A 19,707-nucleotide genomic window follows, 5' to 3' on the forward strand; every position below is an offset into this window, starting at 1 on the left:
GGAGCTGCAGAGTATTGCTGAGGGAGGCAGAACATTCTAAACTGAAGCTCAGAGTGGGCTCCAGTCAGCACATGGTCACGCTCACCCAGGACTGACAGCTTCACACTGCCTTCCCAGGAAGCAATGGAGCCAGCCCATCAGCACTAGGTCAGCCGTCTTTCCTTGAGTGAGAATGCAAGGCTCACAAACAAACCGTGTAACATACAAGCAGAGATTCTCCAGATGCGGCTTTAAGTGCTGTGAAATTCGTTACAAGGAGACAAATCTTGGAGAATGCGCTGTGCTGATAAGGATGCTATAACCCCTTCTGTTTTTGCAAGTTAACTAGTTACTTAGAAGGTAGACTTGTGGTTAAAGTCGAAGAGCAGGAGGTATCAGTTATCAAGGCCAGCTCTATTATTTTCACCGCCCCAAGCAGAGCGCCGAATTGCTGCCGCGGACGGTGGGGGCAGTCCGTGCGCTGTTAGGGCAGCACGCGTGTTTCTGCGGCAACGGCAATTCGGCGGCAGCTTCTGTCTTCAGCCAGAAGACAGAAGCTGTGCCGCCACGGACAGCTGAACATAGAAGCTGCCACCGAATTGCCATCGCCGCGGAAACGCACCTGCCGCCCTAACAGCACATGGACTGCCCCTGCCATCTGTGGCAGCAATTCAGGACACTGCTTAGGGGCAAAAACACATGGGCTGCCACCCCTTGCAGATTGACTCCCCAAGCACCTGCTTGGAATGCTGGTGGCTGGAGCCAGCCCTGTCAGTTATATTCACAGTTCTGTCTAGGCTTCCTATGTGACCTCAACCATGTTGCTTAACCACACTGGGCCTCTCTTTCACCACCTATGAAATACTTCCCTACTTCGTAGGGATGCTTGAAAGATCAATACAAGGTTTTTACTCAGTGACCCTAAGATAGGGAGTGTTATGCAAAAAAAGCAAAAAGGACAATTTGAACAAAATTATAAACAGCCTTGCGAAACTGCCTCAAGTCTTAACAGCCCAAGGAAGGGGGGGGTGGGTTGGGGGAAAATGAGGGGAGACCTTCAAGCTGGTCCTGCCTGCACTGGCAAATGTGGTAACTGGCTGCTCTACATTCCTACGTGTATGGAGCAGAGATATATCGGAGGCCCCAGCAGCTTCCCTCACCACAGGATACCTCAAAGTGCAGGTATTTGGGATATACAACTGCAGAGCTGGGAAGAGAGCACATGGATGAATTTCTACTTGCTCGGCCTCTACCAACTTCATTTTAAAGACATTTATCATTAAAAACTGTTGAAGTCCATTGTATTTCAACAATAGGTTTATTTTATTATAAGAAACGTAACATGACTAAGTAAAAATGCAAAAATTGTGCAATTATGGCAAAATGTTTAAAAATCCACACATTTGCCCTCACAGAACTACAGTACTTCTTACTAACATACCTGAGCACTGAACACTGAACACCAACAGGGAGCTCTTCGATTTCTTGCAGATCATACTCACTACACATGCCTGCACCAAGATCAGTTTTAGCGATTTAGTCAGCATCAAAATTTAGAAGAAAATGGGGAATACAAATTATTTTGTATTTTGATAAGATTGGGAGGGGGAATGTTAAAATGTAAAGTATCAGCATAAGAGTAAGTGTCAATTTAATAAGGGCAGTCTAAACAAGAGCAGAAGAGACGATAAATGGGCAGAGAGAGGATGCAGCGAGCCACGAGTACCTTTGGTGCAGTTTTAATCAATTGTTCTCAAACTGTGCAAGTTTATTTTTAAAGTCTGATGCTACAACAAGACTTTATCAATTATCTGACTTCTAAAGAATTTAAAAGCATTTAAGAAGTGGCAAAATGTCTCAGCTCTATTTCTGTTTAAACAAATTATTCATGCATAAGATTCAGTATTTTCTACTCCTATGCAAGTTCCAGGATTTAGCTTTTAAGCACATTACAGTCTTGGATCACAATCTTATTTTGAATAGTTAAAGAAAATGGAGATCTTCGTACTTTAGTGCAGATAAACAAAATTAACAAACCTACTGCAGAATTAACCACAGCATATTGTACTTCTATACATCACATGAACAGTCAATTGTTAACTCAAAATTCTATTTAATATTTTCAAGTAATATATTGAAATTTGTTCTACTAAATAAATATAGAAGATTGTCAAAAAGCAGCAAGAAATCTGGTAAATAGTCAACCAAGCTTTTAAAAAAAACAACAAAAAGTTACATAACACTTTTTGGAAGAAAAAAGTTTTACACACTAATGCAATACTGTAAGGGAGGGTGCTTCAGAAAGCTTGCAGCTAGAGTCCTACAATAGCACAAACAGAGCTAGCCAAGGACTATGGAAAATGTAAAAAAAAGCAATGGAAATAGCCTTATAAGAAAAATTCTTATTGTTGGCTGTGGATAACAATAGTATCTTGAAGGAACTAAACAAAAAGAGAAACCACATACCTTAACATTGTTTAAAAATGCAATCTTAGCAACTATGCATATGCTCTCGATCTTAAACAGTTTCAGGGATGTTCCAGCACCCACATCTAAAAGAAGCAGTCTGGTCAATCTCTGAACAATGAGGTATGTAAATACAAAGAGGCTTTTTTTTTTTTCCTTTTAGTTTTCACAGTTTGTTTTTTGATATTTTGTGCAAGATTTAAAAAACAAAACCAAGTGAGTTTGTTTCTTTAAAAAAGAAACCCTACTTTGTGACAACAGGGCCATACACTGAGTCAATGTTATCCAAAATCTCTCAACAGCTACGCCAGGGTGTTAAACTATTACTGAGTGAAACATCTGGTTTATGGAAACAGCTGTTAATCCAGATAATGGCCATCCTTTGCTACAATGCTTACCATTATCAATTTAAAATAAATCAGCTTTCCTTTTCCTCAATTTGAGAAGTTAATCAGTTAAATATATAGGAAGATACAACATGCCTCACTCTGGAGAGAACAAGATTTGCAACAAATTACACACCTGGCACAGTAGAGCTGATATGAGCTCTAGGATTAAACTTTTCCCTTTTACATCCAGTTTTAACAACGGAAGAAGAAGCTAAACTTTAAGCCTACTTTGTCATTAGAAAAATAAGATGTTCAATCCACAGAGAAAAAGTGTTATAATATATTGAATCCTTATTCTACACCTTGGTTTAAAGAATTTAAAATTCTTTAAACCAAGGATTTCTGTGGACAACTTTGTTTTAATAAATCAGATCATGAAGACAGCTCAGTAGTGCAAAATTTTTCACATTATAGGTCAGAACAGAATAGTGAAAGGTCAAGTGGGGGTTTGGAAAAAGGAGAATAATCAAGTTAAGCCACATTTTTCAGTATTACTTGAGCACACGCAAACACTTTATGAGAAGCAGCATGAGCTCTCCACAAAATTAATAGCCACTAAGGCCATATCCTGTCATCATTCTGTGCAGGAACTTGCACTGCAGTAAAAATATGTTAAAAAAACAACAACTCCACAATGGCAGGATAGGGTCCTAAGAAGAGACTCCATTAATAATAGCAGGCTGTTTTAAATAGTGGTGTAGGGTTGGCATTCATTTCAGACATACAAGTATTAAAATGTACTAGCACCATCAACTTTTGGGTTTAAGCCCTTTATGGGATGGATAATGTTTTATAGCAGTGTCAAAACTGCTTTTCAAGCACTACATTTAATTGGCAGAAAATAGCTATTTATACTGTTGCTTGATTTTAACAAAGCACACAGATAGAAAATGATAGTAGACCTCCTGTGTTTCAGACAAATATACTTCATGTTCTGCTTCCAGCTTCAATATTTCTCCCAAACTAAGGTAGCGCACAAACAACATTATGAACATTTTAGTAGACTTCAAAACAGTACAAATAAAAAAAAAAAATCAGGAGCTAGCATTCCTCTATGTACTTTCAGTTGATCTAAACTAAAGACCAAGTGATATTGCCTCAGGATTTTACCCGTATTAAAAAAAAAAAAAAAAAAAAAAAAAAAAGTCACTTCAATAGCTTGGATGTCCTTAGCTATTAATGCTAATTTTCTTTCATTGTAGTGCATAGTTATCCTGGCTCTTCTATTCTTTGTTTACTTTTATCACAAAAACACCCCTCAAGAATGACATGATCAAGTGTTTACAAGAAAAAAATGCTGATAATTGCACTTGTAACCTACTTCTTGCTCCCCTGGAAAATATCAGCAATTTTAAAATGAACCAGTAATTCCCTCCCCAGCCTGCAACCTTTAAAGAGCACCCATCCCCATGTACAAAAAATTTGTCTCTTTCAGCTTACAGTAAATACTGACAATTTTTTTGTTTTCTTTTAAGACATGTTTTCTCTAACATCAGATACCACTGAAATCACTAAGGCTTGTTACCAAATAAAATTAAATAACTTTCTGAAGACACTGCGGATACAACTTAGCAACAGCACATTCAAAATGCCGGCCTAAATCCCAAAGCCTATCTGGAGTCTCATACACTTTTTGCCATTGGTCAGTAACCTCATCATACTGATAGAGTGAATTCTTCCTGCTGGTTCTGAAAACATGTTCTTCAACAGTGACTTGAGTGGCTCTGACAAACAAATGGAGTTTGTTTTTGAAGAGTACCAGTTTAATATATGGATTAATGGACTGATCGCATGGGAAGTCCTTTTTTCTAGTCCACTTATTTAGCTCGATGTCATAGGCCTCTACGGTAAACATACGCTGATGATTTCCACAGGTTCCAGCGATGTAGTAGATGGAGTCATTGTATACAGCTGCCAAGCCTTGGATTCTAGGCACAGTCATTGGGGTTAAAAAAACCCAGTAATCTTTCTGTGGCTCATAGCAGAGGAAAAATTCTCCTACAGAGACAAAAACAAAAAATACCACAAGTGTAACAGGGGGCTGGGGTAGCACAATGGATTAGCTTCTTTATTTGTGTAAGCATCAAGTTAACCCAAAGAACCATCCAACAGCAAAAGTTGCATAGGTGCATTCTCGTGAATCCTGTAAGATGTGAGCAACAACACTCTTATTTGGAAGTTTCCACTAGGAAGTTACTCTCATATTTCACTAAAAAAAATTCTGTACATTTTCTATCAATCAGTTATTTCAGAAAAATAGTTAAAGGTGACATACTTGCTGTTACAAGCCTTTAATCAAATGAGTGTAGATTTTTAAGCAACAGGCTGAAATAAAACATTAACAGAAGAACATTCTATGCATTGCAGCAAATCTACCCCTAGCACTCCCTTTCAATAAGACACACCCTACGGGTCATTTGATTTAAACCCAAATAAAAAGATGGTAAACTCAGAATTCTAGCTGAAACTCCAGACTGACATACTGCTGCGTGCTTTTCGCTAACAAAATTTGGCTCTCTCTGCTCAGTCCAAGAGCAATAAAACAGAGAAAGAAACCACTCTGCAGAATTCTCTACAGATCCCATGGAATCCTATCAGTCCCACCCAGTGCAGCTGTGGTGTGCAGCTGGGAGGGAATCATGGCACTGATTTGCAATATTGCCTTCCTGCAAACCTACATTGGTTTCTTCTCCCCCTGGAAGTAATGCTGAGCTGTCAGCAGGTTTTGTGGTTTGCCCTTCACAAAGATTGGCAAGAACAGAGAGGGGAGCCTGTCAGGAAAAGTAGCCAACATAAGGCCCAGGACTGACATATTGAGCCCCTTAGCCTCTATGGGGGCTTAGAGATGGTGTGGGATTTCTCTGCAGATCCTGGGCCTCCCACTCAAATAATCATCTCAAATTCTACAAAGCCAGTTCTTGGCTGTGTCCAGTTCTGGGCACCAAACTTCAGCAAAGCTGTGGACAAATTGGAGAAAGTCCAGAGGAGAGCAACAAAAATGATTAAAAAGTCTAGAAAATATGACCAAGGAAAGATTGAAAAAACTGGGTTTGTTTAGTCTGGAGAAGAGAAGTCAGAGCAGGGACATAACAGTCTTCAAGTACATAAAAGATTGTTACAAAAGAGGAAAGTGAGAAAGTGTTCTTAATCACTGAGGAGAGGACAAGAAGTAATGGGCTTAAATTGCAGCAAAGGAGATTTAGGTTAGACATTAGAAAAACACTTCCTAACTGTAAGGGTAGCTAAGCACTGGAACAAATTACCTAGGAAGATTGTAGAAACTCCCTCATTGGAGGTTTTTAAGAACAGGTTAGACGAACGCTTACCAGGGATGGTCAACATAATACTTAGTCCTGCCTCAATGCAGGGGACTGGACTAGATGACCTATGAAGGTCCCTGCCAGTCCTACATTTCTATGAAGTATGTTACAATTAGGTCTGCATACATTCTTATAGCAGAATAATATAATTCCATTGTAATGGTTTAATAACAAAATAACTGAGGCCTTTAATTATGGCACAGTAGTTGACATCACTATAATGAATTCAGGATCTCAGAACAGACCGCTGTGTATCCTACTGGTAAACTCAGTCAAGTTCTTCAGCATTTCCCCTTCACTGTAAAATCTCTTGCTCCTTGGGGCTTACTTGTAGACTCCATTTTAGACAACACATCCCTAGTGTTTGTAAACAATCACAATTTCATGAAGTCTGTTTAATCTACTCCAATTCTCCTTCGCCTTGTATAACCTTGTGCTAAAATAGGAGGCCCATTGTCAGAGGTGGTCAAGAACCGGATTTTTTTTCCGCCATGGATGAAAGTTTTCTGACCAGCTGTACTGAGCTTACTAAGCCTCTCAGGAAGTGGGGAGAGGTTGTAAAAGCCCCCAGTAAGCCTACAGATTACATGGGGTGTGGAGGCAAAAAGGAGGGTAAGTTCCCCCTCACAATGAGCCTCTTAAAGATACAAGAGGTGGAACTGCTGCCCCCACTTTGAGCAGCAATGTCATGTTTCCATTCTCCACTGCCCCTCCAATCTGCCTTCTGTTCTCCCACACCCCTATTTTCTCAGTTCCCTACTCCTCTGGCACTCTTAAAATCTGCAGGAAGTGACCAATTTAGGAAGTTCAAAGCAGTAGAAGCACTGGAACGAGACAACTCCCTTCCCTACCGATAAAACAAAATTGCTTACACAGTTAAAGCACCTTACCCTGTAAAACATAGATGTTCTCTTTATATTCCACAGCACTATGAAATTCCATTGCTACAGGCATTGGACAGACAGCTGTCCAACAGTTCTCTCTGCTGTCGTAACACTCCACAGATTTTAGTGAATTTCGGCCATCTCCTTCATAAACACGACCACCTATTGCATACAGTTTACCACAGCAGTGAACCAGTTTGCAGCCTATTCTGGCTCGTAGCAAAGGAGCCTTAGGTAGCCATCTATTGCCAGAGTGATCATACATCCAAAAGTCACTCTCTGCTCTGTGGTCTATGGAGACCTCACTGCTGCTTGGCCTGTAGCCTCCTGCAATGTAAATATCATTATCAGGTGATACAAGAATTCCAACTTCCCTCAAATCATTTGGTGGTTTGCATAGTTTAAATACTCTCCCTGTGACTGAATCTAAACAAGGCACTGTTTGCTTCTTTCCTGAGTGTTTGTGGGCAGCATCAAAGCATATGATCATTTCAGAAGCAGTCATTCCAAGCCGTTGGGTATACCCATTGGCACTAGGTTGTCCCTTCTGTACACAGCTTTTGGCTATAGCCTTTGCAAACATGGGAGAGATTCTCTCTAAAAATGTTTCTTCCAACAGAGGCATTCGGATGCATTTGGCAAATATTTCTGGAAGGTGCACTTCTCTTTTATTTTGTTCATGTTCAAACCATCTTATAACGCTGTCGTAAACATGCTCTTCTTTGTCTACGTTTAAGTCATCACTGTCCAGTATACTTATGAGTTGGTCTTTTCTCAACTGGAGAAACTCTTGTTCTTTGGTGACACTCAGAAACTTTTTACGAATGTAGTCTTGTGATCTGTCTTTGAGCTCCTGATGACCATAGTGATCAGCAAAGATAAACACCCCAATAGAGTTTTGTGGGTCCAAATGACTGATCATATATTTAGCACACTGGTCCTGTACAGAAGGGATCTGGAAGATACTAGCTGCAGTGAACAAAGCTTGGACATTGGCCTCTGTCAGCATTACTCTGGAGGTATATGCATAGTTCAATACTAAATGCATTGACTCTGCTTCAACACCAACTATACGAACTTCTTTCTGGGTACTTTCTGTAAGGCCGCTAGTGAACATAGATCTACAAAAGAAAAATATTTAGTAGTTTATTTTCAATTACCTTCTATCTACAGGTCTAAAGATAACTGTAATATAGTTTATCATAACGTGCATGCCATTCTAACAGCTAGGGCTGTCGATTAATTGCAGTTAACTCATGTGATTAACTAAAAAAAAATTTATCGCAATTAGTTGCAGTTTTAATTGCACTGTTAAAAAATGGATTACTAATTGAAATTTATGAAATATTTGGGATGTTTTTCTACATTTTCAAATATATTGATTTCAATTACAACAAAGAATACAAAGCGCATTGTGCTCACTTTATATTATTTTTATTACAAATATTTACACTGTAAAATGATAAATAGTATTTTTCAATTCACCTCATACAAGTACTGTAGAGCAATCTCATTATTGTGAAAGCACAACTTACAAAATGTAGATTTTTTTGTTACATAACTGCACTCAAAAACAAAACAATGTAAAACTTTAGAGCCTATAAGTCCACTCGATCCTACTTCTTGTTCAGCCAATCACTAAGAGAAACAAGTTTGTTTATATTTTCGGGAGATAATGCTGCCCACTTCTTATTTACAATGTCACCTGAAAGTGAGAACAGATGTTCACATGGCACTTTTGTAGCCAGCCATGTGCCAAATATGCTAAACATTCGTATGCCTTTTCATGCTTCAGCCAACCATTCCAGAGGACGTGCTTCCATGCTGATGATGCTCGTTAAAAAAATACATTAATTACATTTGTGACTGAACGCCTTGGAGAATTGTATGTTTCCTGCTCTGTGTTCTACCTGCATTCTCCCATACTTTTCATGTTATAGCAGTCCCAGATGATGATGACCCAGCACGTTTGTTTTTAGAACACTTTCACTGCAGATTTGACAAAATGCAAAGAAGGTACCAACACGAGAGTTCTAAAGACAGCTATAGCACTTGGCCCACAGTTTAAGAAACTGAAGTGTCTTCCAAAATCTGAGTGTGACGGGGTGTGGAGCAAGCTTTCAGACGTCTTAAAAGAGCAACACTCTGATGCAGAAACTACAGAATCCGAACCACCAAAAAAGAAAATCAACCTTCTGTAGTGGTATCTGCCTCAGCACATGAATATGTGTTGGTCTGCACAGTTTGGGATCGTTATCGAGCAGAATCCATCAGCATGGACTCATGTCCTCTGGAATGGTGGTTGAAGCATGAAGGGACATATGAATCTTTAGCGCATCTGGCATGTAAATATCTTGTGACACTGGCTACAACAGTGCCATGTGAATGCCTGTTCTTAGTTTCAGGTGACATTGTAAAAAAGAAGTGGGCAGCATTATCTCCCACAAATATAAACAAACTTTTTGCCTGAGTGATTGGCTGAACAAGAAACAGGACTGAGTGGACTTATAGGCTCTAAAGTTTTAGATGGTTTTATTTTTTAATGCAGTTATTTTTTGTACATAACTCTACATTTGTAAGTTCAACTTTCATGATAAAAAGATTGCACTACAATACTTGTATTAAGTTAATTGAAAAATATTTTTTAGTTTTACAGTTCAAATATTTATAATAAAAAATAATTATAAAGTGAGCACTGTACACTTTGTATTTTGTGTGGAAATTGAAATATTTGAAAATGTGGAAAACATCCAAAAATATTGATAGAAATGGTATTCTATTATTGTTTAACAGCATGATTCATTGCAATCAATTTTTTAAATTGCTTGACAATCCTACTAAGAGCACATATCTGATCATCATTCATATATTGCTGTCACAGTCAGTTACCTAAATATAAAGTGCACTTGTAGTACTCTTACAAGTGACTCAGAAATGACAGTCTGGAGTTTCATGTTTGTGTCTCATTAATTCCATATCAAGTTAGCTCAATTTACATATATAAATAGGTTCTCTCGAATTTCCAGTCTGCACACTCAACCCAGGATCATAAGTTGTAATGCATTGCATGTCAGTATGCTAAAATGTCTGAATGATGTTAAGAAGGAAAGATAACAAATTTTTGAATGATATGATGATAAAAAAACATGGAATGGATCTCCCACAGAGAAGTGGTTTTTTTAAAAAAAAAGACAACATGAAGATGAAATCATTTCCAAAGTAAGTTCCCTTAAAAATACACGTGCTGCCTTTTCATTCATTTTAAAAGCAAATTGGAAGAGATCATTAAAAAAAGAGAGATGTTTATTAAATCTGAAATGTCATCATTAGCAGAAGTTACATAGAATACAGCTGCAGATGGGTATATGTTTTATAACTGCTATCAATAATCAAATTATTATTTAATAAGTTATAGAAGTGATTTTGCACTTGGTAAATACTAGTGCAGGGACCTACATACTATACCTGAAATAAGGACTGATTGCAGCAAGAACATTCCTATGACAGGAAAATGTCTTCCCATGGTCAACTTTCACTACAATATCTGTCAGCTGTCCTTCATCATACATTGTTTTAAGTTGTTGGAGAATACTGCAAGCATGAAACGGATCCATTCCACTGCTGACTGTGTTTGAAGAAGGAATTCCATTCAGCGTTTGTGAAAACTTACTTAGTTCTATTTAAAAAACAAAAACAAAATAGTCTTACTGGTATTGCAATAAAGAAAAAGCAACAGAGCACACTATCAAAAATATATCCATATTAACACAAATACACCATATATCAGCATTAAGAATAACTATTAGAGTTTCCTCATTTCTCTAAATTCCACAATCTCCTATGTGGATAAATCTGTACATTACACCTATCAACTTTAAGATGAAACAGTCACATGATAAATATTTTGCACTTATATAATATATAACCTTTCACCCAGTTATCCCAATCCTTGTTGATCTATATGAAGTATTTTATTATCCCAATTTTACAAAAGAATGAAACAAGTCAGTGACTCAGGTCCCAATTCTCCAAACACTTATGTACGTGCTTAACAATGAAATGGGAAATAAATATTGGCTACTGACATTTCCAAATAACTGGCAATATTACAGAACTAAAGTACAGTTTACATTTTCAATAGCAAGTACGCACAGCCATAAATATTAAATAACATTGTATATAAATATGTATTTTACAAAAATTATTTGGTTAGTACTTAAAATTATTAATCAAATGTGAAAGGACTCGACATCTACTGTGAAAAGAAATGAAAAACTGTACATTTCTGAAAATATCTGATGATTCCTAATAAGGTAAAGCCCAAAATGAAAATTGAGCAATGTTTCCAGCACAACCACCTGTTTCGTAAGGGAAACAAGTCTTCTGTTCAACAACAACAAAGGAAAGCTCAACAGGAAAAATAAAGTGTTGAAAACTGCAAGTCGGATAATGCTGCTGACTGCACAGAAAATGGTCATAATGGCATTCAGGGCTAAACACATTTTAAAAAGACAAGATGGATAGGAGATTTAAATCCTGTCTTGTGCTAGTGTGCTGCAATGTTTCCCTATTCAAAAGTCAGACACAACCTTGCTCCCACAAGTCCCAATAAAATCAATAGGGCTCTGATGTGCACAAGAATCTGCAGGCAGGCTTGGGGCCTAAGATTTTCAATATCTCATTGAATCACTCTCAAAGCAATTCTCAAAAAACACTCCTTTTTCCAGAAAGAACTTTAAGTACTTCCCTTAAAATGAGTATCAGTAAAAGAGTCTCACCACAGCACTAAGACATGACAATTCTGATATTCTAAACTAGAGTGCATGTTCCTCAGTACAGGTGAGTCACCTGTCCTTGTTTAGTATTGAGAACAATCAGTGATGCTACTCAATAAAAAATAGCAACACTTTTCTAAGGGTATGTCTATGCTACCGCCGGATCAGCAGGCAGCGATTAATCCAGTGGACGCTGATTTATCATGTCTAGTCTAGACATAAAAAATTGCCCATTGAGCACGCTCCCATCGATTCTGGTAGTCCCATCAATTCCTGCGCGAGAGGCACAGGCAGAGTCGACAGGGGAGCGGCAGCAGTCGACTCACCGCAGAGTAGATCGAAGTACATCAACTTCAGCTACATTATTCACGTAGCTGAAGTTGCCTAACTTAGATCGATCCACCCTTCCCCCCAGCGTAGACCAGGCCTTAGTTCAACTCCAATCCTTCCTCATGCCTTGAGACACAGCACAAACTCGGAGAGCTGCAGGAAACATACACTTCCTTCTGTAGGTGTGAGACGGGAATGAAAAATCCCACATACCCAACACTGGACAAGTCCAAAACAACTCTCCCACCTGCCAGTCGCCTAACCAACGTGCAAAACCAAAGGAGCTCCCGATACAAATAGAATTGGCAACATATAGCTTCCCACTCCTGCATCTCAGCTTCTTTATTTGCAGGATTTGACACCACTGACCTGGAAACTCCTCCCACCAGCTCTCTCCCTCATCTCCCTTTTCAATCAGTTCCATGACTGCTCACCTCTGCTCCCATCCTCACTCTGTCCGCCCCAACATATATTCCCCTCGGGTAGCAGCCCCCACACTCTGACCCCCCACATTACTGCTTCTGCCTCATTCTCCCCTTAGTTAGACCCCCAAATCTGCATGCCCAACCAGACACTCTCCCCCACATACTACTCCCCAAGCACCCCACCCACAATTCTCTTCCCCTTTACTCTGCCTTCAGACACCCGCCCCCAGGCACCCCCAGTTCTGGCCCCCCCAGACACCCTCCCCTCAGATACTCCCAGCTCGGCCCCCCTCAGACACCCCCAGTTCTGGCCCCCCTCAGACACCCTCCCCTCTACCCCCCCGACACCCTCTCCCCAGGTACCTCCAGCTCTACCCCCGTCAGACCCTCCAACTCTGCCCCCCTCAGACACCCCCAGCTCTGCCCCCCGACACCCTCCCCTCAGATACTCCCAGCTCGGCCCCCCTCACACCCAGCTCTGCCCCCTCGCCCAGACACCCCTCCGCCGGCCCGGCCGCACCGACCTCCCAGCGCTGCCATTCTCGGGGTCCGGGCTGCGAGCGAAGGAAATGTCACGGCCAGGGCCGCTTGCCCTGCTCCTCTCCGGAGTGCGGATACTGCCTCGCCAGCCAACCAGCCTCCCCCCACCAGCCAAGTTACAACGCGCTGATTGGCCGGGGATCGCAGTGCATGCCGGGAAATGTAGTCTTCCCAATTCTCACGCGCTGGGACGGGGTTGGGCCTTTAGCGCGCGGTGCATGCTGGGATTCGTAGTTCCTGACCCCCGCCGCGGGGGGACCGCTGGGAATTGTAGTTCGCGTCAGGTGGCTGAGGCGCGGGACCTGGACCCGAGCCGCGCCCCTGTATCCTGTCCAGCGTTCCTGATCGCGGGGGGAGATGGTCCCGGATCCTTGGGGTAGCTGGCAGGACCACGAGATCCCCCTCGCCCGGCCCAGGCACATGGATGAGGGCTAGGAGGGTTGCCAATTGGGGTGGGATGTATTCCTGGAGATTTCCTCATCTTCCATTCAAGACTGATCTTGCATTCCTGGAGACTCCCGGTCACTCCTGGAGGGTTGGCAACTTGGCGCGGGGAAGTGACTGTGACTCGCTGGAATGGGAACCGAAGACATGGCAGCTGTGCCGCACCAGCTTCCTGGCCCAGCGCGCGTGCCCTGCACCAGCTACTGGAATGGGGCATTTGTCCCACACCAGCTCCACCCAGCACGCTTCTCCCGCGCCAGCTCCTGGGCCCAGCTTAGCTGCCATTCTGAGCGATTTCCCTATAGACAAGCCCTGACTGCACCACATACCCTGGCACACCTCCTCCTCCTCAGATTCACTCCATGGCCCCCCAGCTCCTTTCCTCTGTGCAGAAAACAGAGGCAGGGGGAGAGTAAATGACTTAGGACAGACTCTACATATACAGACTCACTAAGAGGGAAAACCTTCACTTGCCAGCTCATGATTTTTTGTGCTTTTTGACAAGACTACTCACAGTAGTAAAGTTAAGCATATGCCCAAGTGTTTGCAAGATTGTGGCCAAACAACAAAGCAGGATTGGGCTCTGGTCCAGATATCTGTGCCCACCCAGAGACTGGCTGACTTCAGTGAGGCTTCACAAAGGCACAGTCCTCCTGCATGTGGTTGCAGTTCCAGACTTGGAAACAAATTTTCTTATTAAAACTAATCCATCCAAGGTCCCAAGTTGTTTAGCTCTGCAAAAATTGCTACATTTACTGGAGAAGACCACTAGGAGCATGAAACAGAAATAGAAACAATGGCAATATTCCCAACACTATTTATAGGGGATATGGTCAGTGGTATAATACTAATTGGATAATACAATCGGTAAGGACTTCATTATGTTGATTTTTCAGTAAAAAACAGCTAAGAAGGTTTAATTAGATTGTAAGTGCTTTGGGGCAGGGACCATCTTTTCTATGTTTGTATAGTCCCTAGCACAATGGGATCTTGGTCCATGACTGGAGTTCTTAGGTGCTATGGTAGTTACTAGTAAAGAAGCAACTGAACTAATTTTTAAAAACTGTTTTGTTGTCAATGACCTAGAACAGTACAACACACAGTCTCCTTTTGAGAATAGAGATTAGTGGTTGGAGGCTCGCGATTTTGTTTGGAGTTGTTTGCAATAACCAAATGATAGCCCAGTTGGAGAAAACAACAATGAACCAAGTTTCACTTTGGTGACTTGAATGGTTATCAGAAGGAAGGTACAGAACTGTTTTCCTTTTGTGAACAGCAGGGTAAATGGATTCTAAATTCTAAAAACATTTAGGATGCTGATAGGTTTTTCTCTTTCCTTAATTTAACAAGGTCTGCAGTTCTATGGTAAGCGGAGAAGTGTAATGCTTTGTAAATTTAATATTTTTATGTATTTATTTATTTTTTTGGTATACACAAGACAAGCAAAGAAAGGCACCATTAATTTAAAGTAAGACCTTAGAAAATAAAGTATTTACCTTTAAATCTCAGAAATAGTTAAACAAGTGTATTACTGATGTCCTGCAGAAGCATACATTGAAGGTAAAAATAGTATTGTTCTATAGAGTGACCAGATGTCCCAATTTTATAGAGACAGTCCTGATTTTGGGGTCTTTTTCTTATATAGGCTTCTATTACCCCCCACCCCCATCCCGATTTTTCACACTTGCTGTCTGGTCACCCTACTGTTCTATGTCATGACTGCTGCTTACAGGGTTCTACTTTCTCTTGCCGGGAATGGCTTTACCCTCTGTTAGCAATTATCAGCAGTGCCCAGGCTGCTGTCAATAATCATACCACGCAACACAGGAATGATAGTGACTCTGATGAAAGAGGTGTAAAAGAAAATAGAACTTCATTCCTGCAAATCGATTCTGCAGTTTTCCAATTTCCCCATTCAGTACTAGTAAAGGCTGTGAAATTGACCAGAGCTATATAAAATGAAGGTGAAGGGAGAATAGCTACAACTCTTACCTTTTAGCAAATGACATCCTCATATATTTGTCCTTCTCTGACTGCAGATATCACCTGCATTATGTCCTCAGTGTGTCATTTTGTTTGGTGTGGAGACTCTGGCTTGTCTGCATTAGTGTACAAAACGAAGGAATGCAATGGAGAGTGTTTTTAATACAGATATATCATTTAATCTGATACTTTACAGAGGAAACATTTCTTCTTGCAACAGCTCACCTCTATGATGTTTTTGGTGGATAAAAAATTTGCTACACCCATACCTTTAAATATTTGTTAAATAGCAGTAGTATCATATAGCTCAGCAAGAAAACATACCAGATGGAAATATTTTATGGGAAAAGTGTTATTTACCATTCAGTAGTCCCACAATCCAAAAATAGGTATGATATGGTTATGGCTCAGAAGTGACTTTAATTCTAAGCCCTTTATTTTACAAGTGATTACAACTTTATTTTTAAAAAATAAAAGTATCATATTTAAACTTAGAGCCTGATCCTCCTTGTGCACTCAGAACTCCCACTAACTTCACCAGGAGTCTTGCCTGCAAAAGAAAAGTAGACTAAGATCATTTACTTCTCTCTCATTCTTGTGAGGAAGCCAAGTGGGTTAGGATGCCAAGTGGAGGAAGGAGTAAGAAGGGAGAGGAGAAGTTTTAAATGACGAGGAAAAACATTTTTTCATATATTTGTGAATATGCTGATCATAGGGAGGAAAGAACATTGTTTGCACACATAGTTTGATCACTTACATTTTTCAGTACCTGGCTGCATCCACAAATTAAGTACAGTATTTGGTACATCCACCATAGAAATAGGGGCTGGCTGCAAAATTCAGATCATGGTCTGATTCTGAAACAACCTCTCTTTCTTCAAATTATTCAGATCCAGGGCTTTGGGTTGAGCTGATCACCAGATAAGATGCCATTTTTAATGAAATAGTTAGACTACTGAGCAGAACTTGAAAACCACACAAGTATTCAAAATTCAAGACTGACTGTTCTGCCAGAGCAAATTCCATCAGAAAGTGATGGAAAGTTCTTTAGTAACTTATTAACTCAGATCTGGGATATCAATCTTCCTGGAGGAAATACTGAATTTATTTCAGACAGAAATATGCTTGCCAGAAAGGATGTTTGATTAACTAGCTCTCAGAATTGCCGTAGTGATGTGAAACAGTAGAATTAAAAAATGACAATCTTGCTACTGCAAGCACCAAGGATGAGTTAGAAGTTAAAGAGAATTGTACTGGAATCTCTCCACATTATGCCCTACAGATGATTAAGAGGAGGAAAATCTTTGCTGATGTGAAAAACCCAATTCTAAGTGCTCGGTACGTTCTCGATGGTCCTGTACCCAGTTCATCTACTATTTGAATGTATAGGAAACGTTCATTGTTAGAACATCTGATTGATAGATTTCAAGACTGTGTCTCAACCACACAAAGTGAAACTGTAAAGGGAAATGCTTGAAGAGTCCTTCCTTGTCCCAATTACCAGAGAAACAAAGTGGAGGAGAATATTGGCAGGGCACTGTGGTTTGAAGCCATCTTTTCCACTAGCCCCCTCTGCAGGATTAGAGCAACCTAGAATCAAAGCCTCTGTGTGGCAACAGTTGGTTGGCCCTGGGTCTCTGTTCTTGCACTTTAAGAAGGATTGGAGCAGAAGGGTGTTGGAAAAGGGGCTTAAAGTCACCTTTGTGCTTCCTATATTCTCAGGCAACCTCAGAGCAGCTCTCACTTATGGTTAGGCTACAACAATAGTCTAGCATGTATGGACTGCTGAGAATAGCTAGAGTCCACGTGCTCTGACAATGCTTCTTCCTCTCCCTTCCTACACCAAGAGGGTTCATGAGGAGTTGTTCCATCACCTGGGGGTCGAGCCCCCTTACCAACAGATTATAAAGGCAGAAAGGACCATTGGGATCATCTAGTCTGACCTCCTATACAACACAAGCCATACGACTTCCCTGAAACTAAAGCACAGCTTTTAGAGCAACACCCAGTTTTGATTTAAACATTCCCAGTGATGGAGAAGCCACCATGATGCTTGAGAAGTCGGTGCAGTAGTAAATTACCCTCACTGTTAAAAATTCACACCTTCTTTCCAGTTTGAATTTGCCTAGCTTCAACTTCCAGCCATTTAAACTTGTCTCTTAGATCAAAGAACAGTCTATTATCAAATTTCTGTTTGCCATATGGGCACTTACAGACTGTGATCAATCACCCCTTAACCTTCTCTTTGTTAAAATAAACAGATTGAGATCCTTATGTCCCTCACTTCATGTTTTCCAGTCCTTTTATCATCTCCATGGCTCTTCTCTGAGCCACAGCAATGGGGTACATATGTCCTGAGAGCTGTTTCCATCCTTTGATTGGCCCCTTCAAGACACAAAACCAGCATGAAGGGCCAGGGCGGGAACAAACAATAAGGATTGCTATGTTTAATTAATCTGGGATCTAGAGAGCCAGAGGGAACTGCCAGGTTCTGTCAGTATCTAGTAAAAATTGGGGCTGATATTATTTGACAACAAGTCCTATCTTTTTTCTACTTAGAGGGACATTATGCTGGTCAGTCAGGTATTCGGAGAACATGATTGTGTTGTTGAATAGTTGGCTATAGCCATTCAGAATGATGTTGCTCCTGGAGATGCTGCTCCTATTAATTATTCTGATGGTGACGTAAAGGCATAACAGTGCCATAGTAACTGATTCCCTGGGTTGTGTGGGGATTCAGCAGGGACTCCAGCTCTGTGTCTCTGATTTCCACAGCTGGCAGATTGCATCAATGCAGGAACACAAGAAACAGAGGCTGTTGAGGGCAGCATCACACAGACTCCAGATTCCAGTCCCCTGGGACTTTTTTTTTAAGCTGCACTTAGCTCATGGAAGTTTTTCCAACTTAATAAAATAGTGGAACCTCTCCAGTTCAAATCAGAGCCAGAGCTGCATTGGACACTGTGGTGAAAAAGGGAAGACAGGAGAGAAGGTGTAAATCTCAGGAGGAAAATCACTAAGGCTTAGTCTACACAACCTACATTACAGAGTTAGGTTGATGTAAAGCAGTTTATGTCAACCTAATTACGTCAGTGTCTTCACTAGAATGCTGCTTCCACCAAAGTGGCCTGCTACACTGACATCATAATTCCATCTCCATGAGAGGTGTAGCACTTATGTTAGTGTAGTTAGAGCGATGAGTGTCATAGCTAGGGTCATAGAACAGTGACACTATGGCACAGTGAGCATCAGCTGTAAAAACCCACCCAGAACCCTGGATAATTATGAAGCTAGCTCATGATGACACTCATGACGCCACAGCTTCACAGTTCTGTGACCTGAGCTAGTGAGATTAAAACCGGTTTGGGTACGTCCTCAAACTGCAACCACACCCAGTGATTGCAGTCTAGATGTGCCCTAAGGAAGAGAGGGAGTTACAAATCTAAACTACCTCTTCCCTGTGCATCTGTGAATTAGAGGCCAAATGCTTCTTGACAGTCAGAATCCTCCCTCCACTAAGGATCAGATCTAGGAACAGAGACAGCCTGATTTCTAATCCCAGCTCTACTACAGATTTGTGACTCCGTGCTGGAGAACGCTGAGAAACTTTCCCTTAGTTCCAATGACTTCAAAGGGAGGTAAGGGACACTTAACACTCATGGCATCTGGCAGCTGCTGTGTAGCATTCAGCCAAGTCACTTCACTGCCTCAGTTTCCCTATGTGTAACATGAAAATAATAATTCCAGCTCATTAACAAATGGTGTAAAATTCAATATAATTTCCACTCAACTGGTTTAGAATACGAATATTTTTTCACTTATTTGAAAATATTTAATTGAGAAAATTTGGGGGGTTCATTTCCCCCCTCTTTCCTCTCATTTTGGCAGTTTACCAGTGCAAAAAAACAGGTGAGGGGGTGAAATGTTGGATGGAAAACTCAAAAATGAAAAGCGAGAAAACAACATTTTTTTTTTCTTTTGGGGTTTCTCTTAAAAAATGGGAAATTTTGAAAAAGTTAATTTTTTCATAAAAAAATTTCACTTAAAAAGGCCATGTTTTGACCAAAAAAGATTTTGTTCAAACAATTTTGACCAATTCTAATAATAAAAATAAAATAATACCACCAAAGGTGTTGTAATGACTAATTAGTTAATCTATGTAAAGTGATTTG

At 40.6% G+C, this 19,707-nt stretch overlaps 1 protein-coding gene across 2 annotated transcripts; it reads right to left on the reverse strand.

Annotated features, from left to right (window-relative positions):
• Nucleotides 1–1,267: 1,267 nt before the first annotated feature.
• Nucleotides 1,268–13,200, reverse strand: KBTBD8 (kelch repeat and BTB domain containing 8). Of its 2 annotated transcripts, none has more exons than XM_030570096.1 (4): nucleotides 12,357–12,574; nucleotides 10,504–10,714; nucleotides 7,045–8,159; nucleotides 1,268–4,832 (listed from the first exon to the last, which is right to left on the reverse strand). In XM_030570096.1, exons 1-4 carry the CDS (start codon nucleotides 12,565–12,567, stop codon nucleotides 4,369–4,371), a joined length of 2,001 nt encoding a protein of 666 aa, XP_030425956.1. In that variant the 5' UTR covers nucleotides 12,568–12,574; the 3' UTR covers nucleotides 1,268–4,368. The 2 variants fall into 2 exon arrangements, with proteins under 2 accessions (XP_030425956.1, XP_030425955.1); XM_030570095.1 differs by lacking the exon at nucleotides 12,357–12,574 and adding an exon at nucleotides 13,093–13,200 and having other exon boundaries at nucleotides 1,269–4,832.
• Nucleotides 13,201–19,707: the final 6,507 nt, after the last annotated feature.

The sequence above is a fragment of the Gopherus evgoodei genome, chromosome 7, assembly GCF_007399415.2.
Source record: "Gopherus evgoodei ecotype Sinaloan lineage chromosome 7, rGopEvg1_v1.p, whole genome shotgun sequence".
Taxonomy (NCBI): Eukaryota; Metazoa; Chordata; order Testudines; family Testudinidae; genus Gopherus; species Gopherus evgoodei.